At 40.3% G+C, this 21,424-nt stretch overlaps 1 protein-coding gene across 1 annotated transcript; it reads left to right on the top strand.

The window, feature by feature from the left end:
- The first annotated feature begins 3,360 nt into the window (after positions 1-3,360).
- Positions 3,361-20,662, top strand: SERINC1 (serine incorporator 1). The gene is made up of 10 exons (XM_027751765.2): positions 3,361-3,526; positions 9,116-9,277; positions 10,779-10,972; positions 13,853-13,932; positions 14,119-14,256; positions 16,366-16,535; positions 16,653-16,743; positions 17,615-17,756; positions 17,867-18,097; positions 19,642-20,662. Exons 1-10 carry the CDS (start codon positions 3,488-3,490, stop codon positions 19,778-19,780), a joined length of 1,386 nt encoding a protein of 461 aa, XP_027607566.1. The 5' UTR covers positions 3,361-3,487; the 3' UTR covers positions 19,781-20,662.
- The last annotated feature ends 762 nt before the right edge of the window (positions 20,663-21,424 follow it).

Below are 21,424 nucleotides of genomic sequence, written 5' to 3'. Positions count from 1 at the left end.
GAGGGCCAGTCAAATAATAGACAATTATAATTCTCATAATAAGCAGGATATCACACTGGGGAAGCCATCTGGGACAGATATCTGGGTATGGTGAATTTCACCCCATTCAAACTAAGTAAAGCTGATGCACTGCACCACAAGAATGGATTCAAACCTAGCAATGCTGCAAGAAGCTTTTCCAGTGACAAGTGGACTGACAGCAATTAGTTAAAAGAAACTCCAGTACAAAGGAAAGTATTTACCATCATGGCTGATGGTAAGCAAAGTCCTAAGCATTTCCATATCAGAACATATCAGCCAAAACAGACCTCCAAATTCCCAAAGAACAACATTGAGGAACCACTAGTTTCTACACAACTGAAATTTCACAATGATTTAAAGCTGTCAGGCAAGCTGTACAACTTGAAAGTGGAATAAAATTCTAAAAGAGAAATTCCTGTAGTAGATCTTTTCTCTTTTACAATTTCTTAGAAAAAAATGTGTAATGAAGAGAAGTAGGACTTGTTTCAGGGAAGTATATGTAATGCGTCAGCATCTCTCCACAGTAGATGCTCCAAATAAGACAGCAAAAATAATGACTGCATCAGAGAACAATGATGTGATTTAATATTTGGAAAGAAAAGAGATCAGGTTGTTATGGACAGAAATAGTCTGCCTTGGCTGTAAGGAAAAAGAGTACACTGTGAAGACTGCGGGTATATTGAAGTGGAAAAAAAAATCAGTAACTAATGAAAACTCACATTTCAAGAAGATTAAGGGCTCCACAAAGGAGAAGGAATGGAGATTATGAATTCATCACATGAAGCAAGCCACAGTGTTACCTGCGAGCTGGTGCTGAGCCTCTAGGACCTTCTGGCTATTGTGGTGGCGTTAAGCAGAAAATGAGCACAGCACACTTCACTGGCTCAAATTAGTGCACTAACAAAAGTGAACATTAAGAATTACTGTTGTGGATCTACTGGCCAAATAAAGGGACTCCAAAATTTTTCCCCACCCACTACTCTCCCTTTGCCCTTCTGAGAAGACACAGGATGCAGGAGCATCAAATACTAGTTCACTGCCAATCACAGCCTCATGCTGCAAGGAGCAGGAGAGAGGAGCACTCACTGCCTTCCTCTCCCCATTGTCTTTTCTCCTCCTTGGCACAGCTGCAAATCCATTTCCATTACACTACCAAACACAGGGGAAGGTCCTGTTACATTACACTGAGTCTTGTGTGGAAAGCTGGCTCAGGCTCAGACCCTATGCTCAAATCAGAGCTCATCTGCACCTCCACTGCTATCTTAGAGTAGGACTAGAAGGTGCTTATTGACAACAGACTAAGGAGAGCCTGATGGCCACTGATGACTAGAGATTATTTAGCCAAGGAGCTGATGCACCCTAACAGTTGATCCCATCTCCCACTCTCAAGTACTTCCACTTCAGCAACATTACTACTTTTATAGAGACTTTCCAAGGCTTTCTTAAACTTTTGGTAAAGATGGGTATGCTGCATGTTCATGCAACAAGTTCAGCATTCAATGCCTGCTGAACACATCCGTGTATTTACCTTTCAAACTAACAGCTATAACCATTTTGTTAATTATTCCCATTCCCCTTTTCATTACTAGACAACAATTGCAGCCTTAAACCTTCAGCCTGCAGAAACTCCTTCTTAGCTTTTTCTTTTCATGTTTGATTTTGAAAATAGGATTGCCTTTAAACTCAATTACAAATAATAGACTTAGCAACATCCATAGATACGTCCAATCTGAGCAGCAGCTTAGCATGTAGTACTATAATCACTGCATGTTAGTAAGGGAAACTTGTGAGAGACAAAAACATTCCTGATTTGTAAAATGATGTGAAATGTTCTGCCTCATACTGCTAAGTATTTTTTTTAAAATTCAATTTCTTTACGTATCCTTCTGAAGTACCTACTGTATGTATTAAGACACCTTTGACAAATTAAAGGGTTGCATTTTTCAGCTGAGACAGTACCCTTGGTATTATAATGTCTGTATTATTAAAAATGTACATTTTCTGTTCCCTGATTGTCTTATTATTTTGTAAGGATTTTTGAAGAATACTTTTTCGTTTAGGGCTATTTTCTTTTTTGGACTCTTTTCTTCTTTTGGGCTGTGTTCATCTTCTATGTAGCATCACCAGAAAGCCCCGCAGGCTCAACACAATAGATACTTGTAAGAAACATGGTCCCTAATATGATATGATGTAGTAAAGATTTTATATGGTTTTTATGGGTTGAAGCCTTCTGGTTAGTATTGGGCAGGTGAGTACAGCCATCCTGCTTCAGCCCATTGGCCGAATTTGGGAGGTGCTGGGAAACAGCACAGAAAGTGCTGGCAGCTGTTGCAGGGAGCCTGGCCCATTGCTCCGGGCAACATCTTCCCCTCTTTCTGCCACTCCCTGGCTTAGGTACTCGTGGGGAGGCAATGAAGAAGCACAGGCCAACTCTTAACCACCTGATGTCCTTCTAACTCATCAAAGGACTGTGTGTGTGCATGTGACCAAAACACAGGGTGGCACAGGCAGCCACAGCCAGTCAGCCGCTTGTCTTGCCAGGGGATGCCAGAGGCCTGCCACCAGGGATGGCACTGCCGGCCCGTTGTCCAGAAAATCGGATTCTTTACCTGGTGTGCAACAAACTGATAATCACACACCCAAGAGAGACACTGATTAGTTATTTATCTCTAGAGTTGTGTAAGCCTGGTTGCTCAGTGGTGTTCCACAAATGAAACATGCCCCTCTGGACTTTCCACGCCATTATTTATACACAGAAATTCAGAGTTAGTAATTTTCCAAGTACAAATCTTGTACTACGATTAGCTAGAAATTGCCATACAAGCTACATGACCCCAGCTGACTTCTACATATGCTCAGGGTAAGGGTCTGCACCTGGACAGGGGTCTTTTTGATCTGTACGTGTGATTTTTAGCATTATAATGAACATAGCTCAGCTACAGGATACATGGACCTCGAGTATTTTGCCAAGTTAGCAATGTATACATAGACATGGATCAACATGGATTTACTACATCATTAAAGTTTGTTAGTTCCCTGATGTCCTTCACTAAGGGATGGTGTTATTTGTTCTACTGACAGACAAGAACATCTTGATTTACTATATCCATAGTTTACAAGTAACAAGCTTTAAGCTTTAGTTCCCGGGTGCCCTTGACTAAGGGATACTGGCTGCTGCCTGTCCCACTGGTTAGGTATCCTTTCTTGCTGATTAGGCTTGAAAGCGTACAAAGATCTGACACCAAAGAACAGCCCGGCTTCACATACTGTCGACATATTCCACAGACCCCGGCGAGCCGCTCCCGGGCGGTGGACAAGGCAGCTCTGCCTCCTCCAGGATGGAAGTGACGCTCCCGTTGCCGTCAGAGCGGCGGAAGCGCCGCTGGGAGCAGTAAACAACGGCGTCGGAGCCGCGTCCGCCGCGCTTCCATCTTGGAGGAGCCCGAGCCGGAGCTGGTCGAGGACCATGGGCGGCGTCCTGGGCCTCTGCTCCCTGGCGAGCTGGGTAAGGGGGGCGCGGGGGTCCCTCCCTGCCCGTCGCAGGCTCGGAGCCGGCGGCCGGTGCTCCCTGCCCTTCTCTTCCCCACCCGCACTTCCCTCTCCGCTTCCCTCGCCGCCCGGGCCTCGCCCATCACCTCCCCGTGCCCGTGTCTCCCAGGGGCGGCTGTGGCGCTGCCTTCCCGTGTCCCCCGGCGCGGGGAGGCTGCGGGCCCCCTCCCCATTCCCAGCCGGGCTCTCGGCCCCGAGCGGGCGCTGCCCCCGCTCCTCCCGGGCAGGGCTCTCTCTGCGGGGCTGAACAGCGCGGGCCCCGCCGGGGGCCCCCCCGCTCGGGCTTGTCCGGGGATCTCCAGGCATCTGGCGGTGCCGTGTCGCCGGGGCCGTGGCGAGCTTCGTGCTGACCCAGTCAGGCTGGGCTGTCGCGCTGCTGGTCGCTCTTAATCCGCGTTATTGTCCTGGGGGTGTTACGGTGTCCACTGAAATTCCCTCTCCCCGGTTCTGTAAAGGAGTCACAGTCTCATTAAATGCTTTGAACTCCAGAGGTTTTTTTCAGGAAAATTAGAACTCGCGTGTTTCCCTGATTCTAATATTTGTATTTGAATTTCTCTTTCCTTTGGCTTTGTCTTGAGCAGCTCCACTCTTGGTAGCATCTTTGTCTGACCGAGCCATCGTTTTCTCAGTGCGCAGTAATCCGTGGTGGTGTGTCACCACCGTGCTAAGCATCGTCAGGTGTTTTTTCTTAACGGAGAACAATAGTTTGAGATGGTATTAAAACTGTTTGCACTATGCAGGAAAGCAAAGAAGTTGATAAAGGGTCCTCATCTGAGGCGTTGCTCTTTTATGCGTAAATGATGATACGTCTTTCCAAGTCTAGACCCTAGGTGTATAGGCACAGTCAGGTGGACTGTGAATTTCTGGACATTTGGCTTAAAAATGTCAGTGGAATAGCGAAAATCTAAATTTTCCATACCTAAAATATTGTATCATACACGGATTAAATTAGATTACCTGTATTCAAACAGTTCACACACGTTTTAGTGTAGTAAAAAAGCTTCATATTTATCCAAGCTCCTGTTTTTTGTACTATCAGAATGTATGGGCTTTGGCTGCCCTGGTACGGTGATGTTTAATTGAGATGATACGTAATTTGTACTCATGTACGAATTATATGAAATGATCCTAGAATTTGAAAACTTGTATGAGCTGACTTTCCAGACTGATATGCATGTAAATAATCAACTAGAACACTGATGGTACCCGGTTAACTAAGTACTGTCAGTGTTCATTTTCCTCTCTTTAAAATTTAAACACTACACTTAGCCAGTTAGACTTTAATTATTAGCTGAATATACTTAACATTAATTTTTTAAATTAAAATAAAACACTTAGTGACGGTGTGACTATAGGCTTTAATTAAAATACTTGAATTAATATATATAGCATTTTCAAGTTCATGAACAGCCTTTTTGACAACTGGTTTGTGTTTGTAGTACATGAAGAACCCCTGTGTACTTGCTTTTGAGTGTTTGCTTCTGTGCAGAGAAATTCAGCTAATGGCCTGTTAGATAAAATGATTTGCATGAGAATGTAATCTTAATTAAGTCAGATGTACTGTGAGTATCTAACCCTTGTCCCTTCCTTTAAAGTGCCCAAACAAATCAGGGTGGGGTTTTTTGTTGGTTTTGTTGGTTTTATTTTTCTTTTCTCCTGTTGGCTTTAAGCGTTGATTTTCTTTCCACATTTAAAACCACAGCTAATCAGCTCTTGAAGCCCATATTATAGCTCTTAATAGTAAAAATCTGCCCGTGCTGGTCTCTAAGGATATGTCACTAAAAACGCTGTTTTGGCTCTGAGAAAGAGACAAACTGCGAGGGTGAGGTAGCAGCTGAACCAGGTGTAGTGGAGTTTGTGCTAGTGCAGACTGTGCCATGGCCAGGAAAACTCTTTTTCCTGTGAGGACACTGCTGTCAGCGTGGCCTTGGCTGAGTTCTCTGCAGGGCCACGTGTTGTGCCGTGCAGAGCTGCTCTGCGTAGCCTTGATATCAGGCCTCATGCCAGACTTGTTTCTTTTGGACTTTTTGTGGTGTGTTATGGCTGATTGTAGCTCTGCCCTCCTGTGTGCTGATCGGGCAGTGTTTTACTTCAGTGTTTTTATGAGCAGAGGTGAGCTTGTCAGAGATGGCCGGTGAGATGGGGGCAAAGCTGTAAGAGCACAGTGCCGCTTTCCCTCTGCTGCATATTGCCTCTACTGCACTATTTCTCTGAAATAGCTGAGCTGCTGTTTTGCTCGCTTTAATATTCTCTGTCAAGGTAAAGATTGATTCAGTGCCTTTAAGCAAAAGAGTAGGGATGATGTAGCTAAAACCTGACTAGGCCCAGCGAGGACTTAGTGTTTTTGCAAATACTTAATTCAGTATATAATCATTTAGTCATTACTCCAGTAGGAAGATTATATTTGATATTAAAAATTTGTTCTGTGTCCATCAGGGCCAGTAACGTTTGATATTCAGAGATTTTGTGGGGTTTTCTCTCCTGTCTCCTGCAATATTCATCTTACCTGTTCCTCATGCAATTTCCACTACCCTAGGGAATGAAGTGACTGGTTTAGCAGGCATGAATTAGCTGGATGGTCTGCCCAGCTGGCTGCTCCTAGAATAGGTGTGTGGGTTGCCTTTTCTTATTTTGTCTTAGTAAACACCGCCAAGCTGCTTATTTTTCTCAAAAATGTAAAGGGATGCGAGTTGGTTGATAGGTACAAAAGTTTCTGGGTGGCAATAGATTTTATGCAGTTGAGATTTTGCAACTAGTGTCTAAGCTTCCCTATGAAAACAAGGAAAAAACTAATTGAAGAGTAACTTTTTGTCTGCATCTATGACTCAGCTGAGTCTTATATGAGGAGCTAAGCTTTGATCTGCATGGTAGTATCTTACTATTTGTACTGTTGCATATTTTTGTAGGAAGTGTGCTTCAAATTTAGGATGAAAGTGGCACAAACTGTCCTTGTCTCCTCTGCTGATAGACTGAATTCCATGGGCTGGATGTTCTTTACTTTCTGTTCTTTTCGAAGTCTGTAACTTGCTAGAAGTCGTTTTGCTAATAGTATAATATTATTTTATTGGAATGATGTATATTCTTTTGCCAAAGGAAGAGGGATTTGGACTGTAACGGGATTCCTTGTAGAAGTGGTCAACTTGTATAAATAGTATCAGTTACCAATAGGTGTCTCTTGTTCAGAGATGTGTGTGACCACAGCTTGAAAGCATGAGCTGTTTTGGGGGGAAAGTTTTATAAGATGATGTGCGAGTTCAGACTCTAAAATGAGCTATATTGTTTCTCTTGAGACACATTGTTTTCCAGTGGGGTGCAGACAGTCACCTTTATTTCAGCTACTGCAAGCATCTAGTATCTCTAGAAACATACTGTCTTCCCCTTGAGGCACTAAGGAGCAAGCTGCTTGAATTATTTAGGTATTAAATAATTTAACGTTGGGATTCACCAGAGAAGTGACTTTTTTACAAGGTGCTCTTTTCACCAAATTTTCTGCAGCAGATGAGCCTGGGCATATATTGTAATCTACCAAGTTCAGCCTTTTATTCAACGGTATCTTTGGAAATATTAATGAAGACAGAATTAGTTCAAGAAAGTAACTTTTTGAGCAGAGATGTTTTTCACTAGAAAGGCTGTGTGTGTAGGAAATAGCATAATACAGTAATACTGTAAAATTCTGATGCATTCTGAGCCAATATTTGCTATACATTTCCTATTTATTAAGCATAGATGCCCCTAATGTAGTTTTCACGCAGTCATATAACAGCCTCCAAGGATCATCTGGTCCATCTTTCATGGAAAAGGGGGCCTAGATGGGATGATCTAGTGCCCTGTCCAGTCGCATGTTGAAAACCTCCAGTGATGGAGACTACTGCATCCTTGGGAAGGTTGTTGCTGTGACTAATTGTTCTTACTGTAAACAATTTCTTTATTATATTGAGATGAAATGTCCTGTAATCAACATCTTCATATTATTTGTGCTATAATGATACTTAGTGGAGGAGAAGGTAAAAAAGGGCAATATAATAGCTTTTACATTCTGAAATAGTTAAAACTACCTAGTTTCACAAATTTAGTGGTGAAGTTTACTAATTTAAAGATGATTCTGTAGCATAGTGGAGTGAAAATTCTTGGTTCCTCCATCCTCAGGAATGAACGTAAGTACAAAAAGAATATAAGGAAATGATTTAAAAAACCCAACTCTGTGAGTCCAGGGTGTGAGTTGAACACTGTTCGAACTGTAAGAACATATAATCAGCCTTTTCCCCAAGGGCTTCTCAGGAAGCTTCCAAGACAAGAGTGTTGTGGCAGTTTGTCTGCTTTTCCCTGCAGCCCCTGGGGCCTTTCCGGTAGCAGCAGACTGCTGGCATTTTTGTTTGTCATATGACTAAACTTCTAAGAACTCTTTCTGACACATTCCGGTGGTACTGGGTGATTGACACGCCCTGGTCATGTGGCCATGTAACTATTCATGTCCTTATGTGACTGAGTGGGTGTCTTTCATGCACAGATGATGGACACCTGTGGCTTTTGTCACATGGCAGAGGTGTCCCTGGATGTGTGCTGGGGGAAAAGATGGGTTTTAACCCTGTTCTGTATCTTTGTCAGAGGTAGCACGGTCTATTGTAGCTCAGATAGGGCAGTGCTCACACATTTTGATTGTATCTTTCCTCTTTTGGTTAATGTTTACTTGTGGGACCTTACCTTTCTTTTGCTTCCCAAATTGCCATCCAGCAAGTGGCAGAGAATTGTTTCTCGCTCCCCAGCCCTTTCCTGGTGAAACAGAACTATCTGCTCCCTTTCTTTCTTCCGACAATTTTCTGCTGGTAAATTTTGTCCCGGTTTTTGTCCCTCTTGTAGTATTATAGCTGTACAGCATTCCCATCCACTTTTGCTGTTGATATTTGGTATCAATAACACACGTACTGTATATTTATTCTGCTCTTGCCTTTTGTAGCTTTTAGATTGCATAAGATGATTTTGCAAGCTAACAGAATTATGTGATATATGAGTAGATGATAATACAAAATAATTTGTAACCTAAGCTTTAGGGTATTTTACCTGCTTTTTGTGCTCCAGAAATGTTTATGGCCCCAGTGAGGATTGTGTCCCCACTCTGCCAGGTGCTAAAAGTGTACCTTCATGACAGTTATTTTTTTTCCTGCCTTGTATTTGTTTTATGTGTACAGCTGTGGAGGGGAGGAGGTAGTTGCTAATTTAACGTAATCCTTGCATCTTATTTAGCTGAAATGAAATAAATTGAAGAGAACAAATGAACCTGAATCAAGTCTTTGTTTCTTTTCAATGGATAAGTGATTACTTTTGAAATCGCACTGATTTCACTGTACAGTGGCGCATCAGGAAGCACTGCCAAGGTTGTTGGGTGGCTCTGTAAGATGTTGCAGTGACTTAGCCTGCACTGGTGGGTGGGATGCATAGGATGAGTCATTTTTCATCATAACTTCAGATGATCTACACAGCCTGATTAAATATTGAAATCTAGCAATGCAAAGCTTTATAAATAATTTATGTTCTGTCTCCCTCTCAGATACCGTGCTTGTGTGGAAGTGCCCCTTGCCTGCTCTGCCGATGCTGTCCCAGTGGAAACAACTCCACCATAACTCGGCTGATCTATGCCTTCTTTTTGCTTCTTGGCGTGAGCGTTGCCTGTGTGATGTTAATACCAGGCATGGAAGAGCAGCTGAAGAAGGTCAGGTTGCTTTATTGCTAACATGTTTGGTAGAACAAATGTCACAGATAATAGTAATTGACATCTTGAAAGCCTGAATTTTATTTGGAAATATGTAATTTTGCTGTCACTTGTGCTTCACAGTCACCATTTATTTGATCGTAGATCAAATAAACAAAGAACTTTTGGAAAATCACTTTATAGATGAAAAGAACTATTTTGAAGTGAAGTTACACCTTTTCTTTAATAGCTCGGAGCAGAAAAAAAATGGTTTTTTATTAAACAAGAAAATTTAATTTATGTGTGTATAGTTCACATTATGTCTTAAGGAGATGCTTGTTTTTGTGGCACTTGATTGATTTTGATCGCAGTTAAAAAATAGTCACAGTCTAAAATATCCTCTAGTTTTATTGTGCTGTACTAGTTAAAGTTCTATTTTAAAGTCTGCAATGCATAACAAAAATATTTGTCATTAATCATAGTAGTGTATTTTTCACTCAAGAAATTAGGAAGTGCTTGTGGAATTTTACAGTTTATTGGTTATATGAAGATGTGATAGTGCATGTAAAATTAGAGAGTGATAATGTGAGCTTACAGGTTCAGTCAGCTTGGGTTGCCTGTACTGTACTTCTGTTAGTCTTTGTTTTGCTGTCTTTGCTTATTTTTTCAGTAGATAGTAACTTTGGTTGGGCATGCTTTTAATTTTTCCCCCCCCCCAAAATGATTCATTTGTAAATGTTTATTTCAGTGTGGTATAGTAACCACACTGGGGCTTCAGTGAGAGCCATGTTAGTCATGTAGGAAAGAAAATTACAGCCTTCTGGAGTATGATTTGACTTCTAAAAGATGTTGATCATGTCCTGCTAGTGACTGGAAAGAATGTTCTCAACTGTTTTGTATGGAAGTTACAGGTACATCTAATTGATGGTGATGTTACATTTTTTGGGAGAGTCTGAGACTGAGATGTGAGCAGGCTGCCACCTCCTAGCTATGTCATGAGCCTGACAGTAACTGTCAAGTCAAATTTACCAGTTCCCAGATCTTTTATTTATCTCTTGATTCATATTAGGAAGTGAAAACTGCATTTCTTTGAGAAGTTCCAAAATTGCTAATAACATTTAAAAAACCTTCTGTTCCTAAGAGCCCTGTCGCATCCTTGGAAACTTTCAAGATCAGGTTGGATGGGACTGTGAGTAACTTGATCTAGTTGAAGATGTCCCTGCCCGTGGCAGAGGGTTTGAACTAGGTGATCTTTAAGGGTCCTTTCCAAACCAAACTATTCTAAGATTTATTTTTGGTTTTGTTTAGAATTTGCTTATGCAGGACTTTTTTTCCTTGAATATGTTTGATATCCCAGTTGGACTGTAAGTACCTATACAGCCCTTCAGTATCATATTTTCTAACAATGTTAATAGTTGCATAATGTTATAATGTTAATGAGTTACGTATTGGCAATTTATTAATATGCATTTACTCAAGGAGGTCTTTTAAAGATCACTGAAGTATCTTGTATTTATCACAGATTCCTGGATTTTGTGATGGGGGGATGGGAACAAGTATTCCTGGTGTGCACGGCCACGTGAATTGCGATGTACTTGTTGGTTACAAAGCCGTGTACCGTGTGTGCTTTGGCATGGCCATGTTCTTCCTCCTCTTCTCCTTGCTGATGATCAAAGTGAAGAGCAGCAATGACCCAAGGGCAGCGGTTCATAACGGGTAAGAGGCAGAAATGAGAACTGAGTTAGTGATTAATTTTTTAAGAGGAAAAGGTACACATGGCTGCTGCTTTTCAGAGCCTAAACTGTGACATTAGATAATCTGTCCAGAGGTTTCCCAAGATTAGAAATTCCACTTTTTTCCGAAGATGATGAAATTCAGAGATGAATAATGGCACTAAGGGATTTTTTTAACAAATAGATTAAAAAGCCTCATTTGTCCTCTGGGAATTCTGTTCCTCTTAAATTTGAAGTTTTTAAGGGCTTGCTCTTTTTCTGAAGAGTTTTGTTTTAAAAGTTATGAGTTAAACATATCTTTTCTCTGTCTGCCATCTTTTCTTCAGTCTACTCTCTGCATAAAGAAATGACATATTTAGTTTCTGAGCTTTCCAGTAATTTTATATTTCATTTTAGTTGGAGTTATCAGAGGGAAGAATATAGTGAGATTTCAGCTCATGGGTTGACATAAGTGGCAGTTTTCATCCAGGCTCTGCCTATGCGTAATGTAACTACTTGAACCAAGGAGATGTAAATATTTGTAAGAGGGCATGAGGCTAAAAAGCCTAAAGCCATTTATGGTGCCTAGTCTTGATGGTCACAGTGATTGCTTAAGACTGCTGCTTTTCCAAGGTGACTATACTTAACAGAAGCTATGAACAGCTAAGCCATAAAAATGATGAAGTAATTTTGTCTTATAGTCAGTATAGTAAGATTAAACATGTCTAACATAACATGAGAAAAAACTTCAAATTATTTCCCTAGGGGACAATAAAATAATTAAGACTCAGCAGAATATTGCTTTGTTTTTTTTTTTTTGTTTTGGTCTAAAGAAAAAGATACAGTACAGTATTAAGATACATTAGCAGTAACTCAGTTCAGCCTTTCCCTACACTCTGCTTTGTTCAGGAGAACGTGCTTGTTACAAGCAAGAAGAAAATGGTTCAGGTACATTCGATATCAGTGTCTTGTGTTCATTTTTACAGCAAAAGACATCTTCTATGTCATGTGGAATATTTTTACCTAAAACTTTGGGATCTTCTTGGTACCCTTGTTTGGGTTGTGCTTCCCAGTACAAATTTTTGTACTGTTTATGCAACCCATAGCAGTTTATTCTTTTTAGCCAATCTAACATGAGCACTGGAATAAAAAGAAAAATTATGTTTGTTAACTGTTACTGGTAAAATATTTAATAATGTTATTTCCAACACTTCTGTAACAAATGGTTGCTTCAATAAAATGCATTACAGTTAGCTTTGTGAAAAGCTTTATGGCTTTTGATTTTTGAAATTGTATGTATCTTCAGTAATACTTTGTGATGTAATGTTTCTGTCAGTGAATTTATTCAGAATATTGTTTTTTCCATCTCTATCTACTGACATTTTCATTCTTGCGTGCAAGTTAAGTCCGGTAATATGGTCCAGTGCCAATGTTCACCTCTGCTTTTTTAACAGCAATCAGAGTGGTTTCTTGCCTCAGGTTTATAATAACAATAGAAAAAAATCAATTATAATGTATTTACAGAATAGTAGCTGAGTTGCACAGAATGCATAACAGTTGTAGTTGTTGTCTAGCAAGTTAAAGGGTAGGGTGTTAAAATACCTTTAAAAAGTCTGGAATTAGAGATTAGATATATACAACCTTGAATCCATTCTTATTTCTGTAATTGAGAATGACATTGATTAAAAAAAAATAAATTCCTCATGTGGATTAAAAAACTAGTTTTAGTGGGGTACATATTGCACTGTAAATGTTATAACTTAATTCAGCTTTCAAACTGGCTTTAATCACTTCTCTATATCCCAGGGAATTACTAAATATTTTTCAATATACTACACTTCTATCATCTCATGTAGTTCCTCTCTACACAATTGGAATTTATTCCTCTGGTCTCCATTATTTGACTGTAACAGCCAGCAGGAGCGATCAGACTTGTTCAAAGTATGGGAAACAAAGGGAAGGGATAGAAAATTTGAAAACTGTCCCAAGTGTTTGACATTGTGGGGGTGTGGTACATGTCTTTGTGCTGTTATATACAGTTTTGAAGTACATGTAGATGACATCATGCCTGTATTTGGAGTTGCCTGTCACTGTGATCAGAAAAAACAGTCTTCACCTTCTTACAGTTTTATTATCATAACAGTTTGAATTTCCCTATACAGTTTATATGGGGTGAATTTGGTGAATCTTTGGTGAAATATACTCCCTTCTATGCTCTCTAAGAAACATTTGATGATCTATGGGTGCATATCTTTTACTGGAAAAAAATTCCAATGCCACTGCAGTGGAATTTGATTGTGTGTTTTCTGTGAAGGATTAATCATTTGCTTTTGTTCTTGTGATAGATCCTCATCAGATGTAGGCCTAAAGAGACTGAAGTTGGGTAGGAAAAATGCAGGCTTTGGTGCATATCTCTCTTGTAAGAAGTGAATGGAGACTGATAGGGAGCTCCAGCATAGTGTTTTCTGTCATTGTAGGCACCAACCAGATCTTCTACCTTTTTGGTTTTGATACTAGAAATAGTTAGGGATTTTTTTAACCAATTTTTTCTGATATGCAGGTAGTTCAGTAATCTCACTGCTCTGGCTAAAAATGTTCTTAGGAAAAACAAAACCAATTCAGAGTTGGCTTCATTTGTAATTCATGAGTGTGATCTCTCTGGGAAATATGTCAAACTCTGTCAGTCTAGCACAGTTGAAACATAATTTTCTGGATCACAAAAATCTTGGACGGATAAAATAAGAATTTTATCCTATTTCAAGAGAAGCAGGTTAAGAATGAGTGAATTAAAAAACTCCAACTCTTAAGGATGTGGATTTCTGTGTGAATTAAACAAGATGTAGCAGTTGCCTGAACTTTTTTTTTTTTTTTAATTTCCCCTTAGATTCTGGTTCTTTAAATTTGCAACGGCACTTGCAATTAGTGTTGGAGCTTTCTTCATACCAGAGGGACCGTTTACAACTGGTAAGGGAATATTGTCTTCCACTGTGTCGTGGTGCAATGGTAATGGGTTTTAAAACAAAGGCAAGTGCATGCTGATGTCATACAGTTTTAATTGTAGCTGTGTAACTATAGCATTTCTCTATGTTTAGGGACATTAATACAAATTATTAATGGTTCTTAACTGGTTTTGTTTTATTTCTCTTTTAGTGTGGTTTTATGTAGGTATGGCTGGAGCATTCTGCTTTATTCTTATTCAGCTGGTCTTGCTCATTGACTTTGCCCACTCCTGGAATGAATCTTGGGTTGAAAAAATGGAGGAAGGAAACTCAAGATGCTGGTATGCAGGTAAAGGACTGTACTACAATCAAGTTTTAAATTTCAGTTTATGTGCATTATATTAAATAAGTTACTCACTGAATAGTGCATTTTACCAGAGTGCAGAAGGTCTGCTTTATGCCTAAGTCTCAGTTTCTCAAATAGTGTAGTTCAGCTCCATTGATGTCCTTCTGATGTCAAGTTAAATAAGGAGAAGCAAGGAGGGGAGCAGCAGTCTCTGAGTAATAAGATCCAATCCCTGGGAACAGGGCATCAGTTTTGTAGCATCACAGACTGGGTGAGGTTGGGGGGAACCACAGCAGGTCATCTGTCCAACCTCTGCTCAAGCAGGGTAATCCTAGAGCACATTGCACAGGATTGCTGTTGGAACCCACCCCTGAAGGTGGGGTAACTGAGGTTCTTGTTACTAATAGATCCCTTGGGGCACATTAGAGAGAAAGTACACTAAATGACTGGTGTTTGTAAATATATATATGGCAAGTTTATTTCAGAACAGTTTGGTTGCAATGAAGAGGAGGTATGTAGCCATTATGGTTATTATCTGTAGAAATACAGCAATATAAAAGCATAAAAATAACACTGAAGAAAATGTATAAGGAAAAGAAAGGATAAGAGTAGAGAGATAACACCACCCGTGGGTCCAGCCACGAGACTCGATGTAATTCAGATGTCTGTTGATGGAAGTCATGGTCACAGTCTTGATCTGCCAAGGGTGGGGGAAGCCCATGAAACACAAAGTGCAGGAGGTTAATATATGCTGAGATTCAGGCAGGAATGCCCAGGTACTGCTCCTGGGGTGGGGTGTTTTATACTATCTGATTCAACACTGGATCATGTACGGTCCTCTGGTGGAAGGTGTGTGTGGGGGTGGTATTTCAGGGGTCCTTGATGGTTTATGGCACCTTCTATGACAGCTGCCTCTCACATCAGTGCAGTTGAACCAGTTACGCCCCATCAGAAGGGATTAGTGCCTTCAGGCCTGTATGTGAATGTGAATGTGAATGTCTCATGTGAATGTGAAAGAGAGTTGGGGAGGAGTTTGACAACTGAGCCAATTGTGTAAGGGAGAGCATTGGCATGATAAAAAGCATTATCCCACCTCTCGGGATCTGTGGCCTCTCCCCTTATTTGGCTCAAAACCGAGCTTGGGTGCTCACTCCATCTGCACCTGGGCTGTTCTTATGCAGATCAGAGGTTTGGCTATCACAGGTCCAAAAACTCTCCTCCTCCCCTTCGTTTGGGGGATGCAAACCTGGACTAATCAAAGCACCCTGCTGCTTTTGCCAATGGATGACTGTTTGAGTCATTAAGTTTAACATTTCAGTCTCTCGGGATTGCATCCAGATAGTTCTTGAATATCTCCAGTGAGGGAGACTCCTCACCCACACAGTAAAGAAGTTCTTCCTCAGATTCAAGTGGAGCTTCCTGTGCATCTTAGTATCAGGGAAGCGGCGACTGCAAGTTTTTGGGTTTTTTCAGCCAGAGGTTTTGTTACACCTTTATCACTGATTAGAAACAAAGAAGTCTGTTAGTGCTTCATGTTGAGCATAATCATCTCAAATAATTGTTTTTCTATCTACCAGTCTGTTATTCTTCGAAAGTATATGGTGGGTGAAAGGCCAAGATAGTGAAGGGGAGTACAAGTCATCTCGCTGGAGAAATGATACCTTATTTTAATATAGCATTTCAGATGTGATCATTTAGGTGTTTCAAAAGACAGTATGGCCTGTTTTCATTCAATAGCCACTTCACTACTTAATGTTTTTACTAAGATTTGGAAATGGGATTTTGTTTTACCTTCTGTTGGAGAAGTATTTTTCAGTTTCTTTTTTAAGCTGTTAGTTTCTTTTTAGCTGTTAGCTGTGTGTAGTTGTGTTCCTTTATACTTGCTCTTCCTAGTTGCTGTTAGAGCACTGGAGAATCAAGTAAAGCTTCAGGATTCCCATGTGTTATGTTCTTCCTTTATAACACTTCAGACTATTGAGAACTTCTGTTACATTTCAGTGCCTGTAACTCTCATTGTATACCATATCGAAAACCTGATAATCATGCAATATTATTTCAATTTTAATAGTCTCTGTTATTAATCAGTTTAACTATGGTTTTGTCTCTTCACAGCTCTGCTGTCAGCTACAGCTGTCAACTACCTGCTGTCTCTTGTAGCTGTCGTCTTGTTTTATGTTTATTACACTCATCCAGAAGGTTGTTCTGAAAACAAGACATTCATCAGTGTTAATATGCTGCTGTGCATTGGTGCTTCCGTAATGTCAATTCTGCCAAGGATTCAGGTGCAGTTTTAATTCTGTTACCTCTTAGGGTATGGGGTTTTTTTGTGTTATCATGATATAATTGTGCCTGAGACTTTTAATTGCCTAACTTCCCTATTTTTTGACTCCTTTGTGTAGGAATCTCAGCCAAGGTCTGGTTTGCTGCAGTCTTCAGTGATCACAGTTTATACAATGTATTTGACTTGGTCAGCTATGACCAATGAACCAGGTAAGTGCAGTAGCAATGCACGGCTTGTGCTTAGGTTTTGCAGATTACTGCATTTCCTCTGTGGTGTCAGGGTGATTCATCTCCCTACCAAGTTTCATGTTTCTTAGATGACTGAGATGCTACTGATTTTATTTTTCCAAACTGAGGATTTAAAACAAGTTTAAATAAATGTTGTCAATGTTTATTGTGTCTGAAAACAGCTGAGCATCTCTAAAGATAAATAAATTAATTCAGAAATTCTGGTGATTAAAATAAATTTTAAAATATTGATTTTGGTGGTTTTAATTGGATCTCTGACCCTTTTATCTTAACTATGGACAATCTTCTGTGCTTCTGTGTCACAGCATACCTGAGTTATATCAAATCCCGGCAGTGATTATGGGGAAATAAGATTGTCTGCTACTTTCAGCTGTTTAATCAGTATTACCTGTGGATGCTGCGGGTTGGGAACCGCTGATAATACGAAACCAACTTATTAGCATTGTTCTCCAACTCTGAGATGACTCTGGCACCCTATCTGTAGAATATATGTTTGTCATACTTGCTTTCTAGTGGTAGAATTTCTAAAGCTTAATATGCAGATATTTTAATTTTGTTGCATCTAATTATGAGATGGAACAGTAAAGCATTGGATGCATATCTTATGTAAGTTTAAAATCCTTTTATCTGCTTAGAGACAGATTTTTATGCTGCATACTGTCATTTCCCTGCTTTAGGGAGACTCGATAGGCTAAAATTAGATTCAAAGCTTTTTTAATTCAAGACTGTCACAGTTATGAAGTTCTTTTTTATTACCATGCGTTCAGCATGGAAATGTGCTATTAAATATTTGTCTTGTTTTATGTAAGTTCTAATACAATTTCCCTCACAGATAGGCGCTGTAACCCAAGTTTGCTGAGCATCATTGGTTACAACAGCACCAGCACTCCAACCCAAGGTCAGGTGGTGCAGTGGTGGGATGCACAAGGAATTGTAGGACTGGTTTTGTTTTTGCTATGTGTTCTCTATTCAAGGTAAGATTCCTTTAAAAAAATAATCTATTAACTTGTATTACTTCTTGTTGTAGGATACAAAATTGTGTTTATTTGGGTAACTGTACTGTGTCCTTTCCTGTTAAATACAGCATCCGAACATCCAACAACAGCCAAGTTAACAAACTGATGCTGACCAGTGATGAATCAACACTGATAGAAGATGGAATGCCCAGGAGTGATGGCTCCCTTGATGATGGAGATGATGTTCACCGAGCCATAGATAATGAAAGAGATGGAGTTACTTACAGTTACTCCTTCTTTCACTTCATGCTTTTCCTGGCATCACTGTATATTATGATGACACTTACCAACTGGTACAGGTATTTACATTTGATAATATGTTGTGCTTAACAATGAGCATACAAGATGCCATCTTTTGCTGGACAAGGAGACACAGGTTGTGTGCTCTGGAATGTAGGTCTTGAATGGGACTTCTCAAGGGACGTATGCTGTTTGAGCTATATTTAGTGAATTGTATTTGAAAATTAGGTGCAGCCAACCTTGTTTTCCCAAGTGCCTGTTGTATTTTCTAGGATAATTCTTGTGATTCACTGGACTGCTAAAATATGTCCTGATGAAGTGAACAGCCTAAAGACTTAAATTCTATAACAACTAAAAATTAGTAAACACTAGGCCCGTGTCTGGTACAGAAAGCTAGAAAAAGGAGAAATAGGACATGTTATATCAATAGGTCAAGGGAGAGGTGTTCCTTCCCATCTACTCAGCGCTGGTGACTCCGCATCTGGAGTGCTGGGTCCAGTTCTGGGCTTCCCAGTACAAGAGAGACATGGACATACTGGAGAGAGTCCAGCAAAGGACCACAAAGATGATGAAAGGACTGTAACGTGTAATATGAGGAGAGGCTGAGAGCTGGGACTGTTCAGCCTGGCCAAAAGGAAGCTCAGGGTGTCTTATCAATGTATATGAATACCTGAAGAGAGAGTGTAAAGAGGATGGAGCTGGGTCTTTTCAGTGATGCCCAGTGGCAGGACAGAGACAAAGGGCACAAACTGAAACATGGGAGGTTCCCTCTGAACATCAGGAAACACTTTTTTCATTGCAAGGGCTACTTAGCATTGGCACAGGTTGCCCGGGGAGGTTTGTGGAGTCTCCATCCTTGGAGGTTCTTAAAAGCCATCTGGGGCAGCTGGCTTTAGATGTCCCCACTGGAATAGGGGTGTTGGACCAAAGAACTTTTAGAGATCTCTTCCAACCTCAGCTATTCTGTGAGAGGGCCTGGTGGAAGGAAATTAATTGTCTGCTCCCTGAAAAAATCCTCACAATAAAATAGTCCTCCCGTGTGTGAATTGTTTGTTGTTATGTTAACAGCTAGAACAGATGTTCTTCAGAATTTAAAAATACAAATTATGGTCTCTAGTTATTTGGCAAAGGACAATTTGTATCAAAATAGCAACACTAGAAAGCTACTTCCTTCAGAAGTAACTCTGATAGATAGTCCTGGCCCTGCTTGGGTCAGTAGGACATCAGCATGATTAATTTTTCTAGGCGTTGTCTTTTGGAAAGGTAAAATACATTATTTGTCTCTCTGAGTGCTATCCATTTACTGCCTTTCTGCAGATTTGCTTAGAGATTCCTTGTAATCATTTCTGCTTCTTGACAGCTTCTCTTAGTAAATGTTTTTTGTGCTGTTGTTGTTTTCCACCTTCCTGTGACACCAACTTAACAAATGTTGTTCTTGTACAGACTGGTGTGAACTGGCTGGAAGAAGGGTACAAATGTCCTCTGAGGTGTGAAGTAAAAATGATCTACTTTGAAAAGAGTGTGGAAGGGTGGCTTAGTACACAAGTATGTTGTATTGAAAGAAAAGTTGCAAATTACCTTTTTCCTTTCCCTTTATTCACAGTCCGGATTCTACTTACGAGACAATGACCAGCAAGTGGCCGTCTGTCTGGGTGAAGATATCTTCCAGCTGGATTGGCATCGTGCTGTATGTGTGGACTCTGGTTGCTCCGCTGGTTCTTACAAACCGTGACTTTGACTAAGCTGTGCTGCTCTCCAGGGGGGCTGTGTCAGCTTCACCGTGTCTTCGAAACAAACAGTATTCTGGATAATAGTGCAGTTGTAAATACGTGTGTGTGTGCGTGTGCTGTCCATGTAGTATACCCTGCTTTATTCTGCATGATTACCTTGAACCATGTCTTCTGTCATTTCACTAAATGACTTTTTCTAGCTGAGCTCAATGATAATTGCTGTAATGATGGTTTTCATGGGATTACTCCTAGATTGAGTGCTTTGGGAGCACAAGATGTAAGATCGAGAACTATTACGTTTTTTCCCCTCAGTTGCATTAAATAGTTGTAGGAAAAAAAGTGCAAGTGTTAATTAGGGTAACTAAACAGTGCTAGGTCAGGCTTTGCAAGTAAAGGAGGGGCTGCCTTTGATGATCCCTGTTGCCTTGATTCCAAAGTAAGCCTTGAGTAAGCATTGTTAGACTCAAAATGGAGCACAGTGGAGTTTACTGGACATCTCGCAGCACTTAGGCACTAACAGCCTGACCTTTGCCATGCCGAGGGCAGCAGTAGCTTTAGCACAGATGTGATGGGGAAACTTGCACCTGGAGCTGCAGAGGAGCCAGTGTCCTCCATGGTGCTGCTGGGTCTGATGTGTCCCATTGCAGAAAGGAGGACAGGCACCCTGGGGAAAAAACATCCTCGTATCAGATGCTCAGAAGCATGTTTTTAAGGCACCTGTTTACAATGCGCATTTATGTATTATTATTTTTTTAAAGTAGTTTATATGGGATAGCTGTGCTGTAATTTATTGCTGTTCTGTGTGCCACTTTCTTCTTTGCTAAGCTACAATCACAGACTTTGCAAGGAGCTGAGTGCTGAAAGCTGTGTAAACCCTTTAGAGGAATTTTTTAAGTATTGTGATTAAAAAAAGAAGTGGAAGAAGAGGAGCACTGAAATTACAGTAACTAAAGGAGGGGGTTTGCATTTACTGAGGCTTCAACTAAAGAGTTTCTTAAAATATTTGCGGCTCTAAATCTTGAAATCTTTTACTGTATTAAGTATTTTGCTTGTTGTCCATTGCCAGAGATGGATTTGAGCCTAGGAAGTCTAACTCTAGGCATGAGTTAAGACATTAATCTGTTTGATTACAATATTATAGTTCCTGTGCAGTTATGAAATCTTAAATGCTTTTGTGCTTGCTGCTTTGTAATGGAAGTATTTAAGCCGCATTATTTCTCTCTATTACTTGTTACAACTTGAGACTAAAGCAGCCTGACTGGGAGTGACCCTGGAGCCTGCAGCAGATGTCATGCTCATCTCTTACTGTGGTGTTTGTAACTGTGACTTCCTGTTGCTGTTCTCTAAGCTTTTATTTTAATTCTGCACTGAACACTGACATTTACTGCAAAAGTCTGACATGTCAGTCAAACTTGAGATGATAATGAGTAGTAAAGGCTCGTAATAATTTGGAATATGTTGTTACCTTATTAATAAATAAATTTGGATGAAGATGTTCCATGACTTTTGATGTCTCATACTGCAGCCATATGTGGCTAGTGCAAAATTTTGTGTTATATTTTCATCCCCTCTTCTGGGATTCTGAACAGTAGCAGCTGACAGTGCTGCAGAGCACACCTGTTAAGGCAGTGAGTCCCCAGCAACTGGGGAGATCAT

Source organism: Pipra filicauda, unplaced genomic scaffold, assembly GCF_003945595.2.
Source record: "Pipra filicauda isolate LSUMZ 115617 unplaced genomic scaffold, ASM394559v2 scaffold354_size748207_pilon, whole genome shotgun sequence".
Lineage (NCBI taxonomy): Eukaryota > Metazoa > Chordata > Aves > Passeriformes > Pipridae > Pipra > Pipra filicauda.
This window is presented reverse-complemented; position numbering and strand designations above follow the sequence as displayed.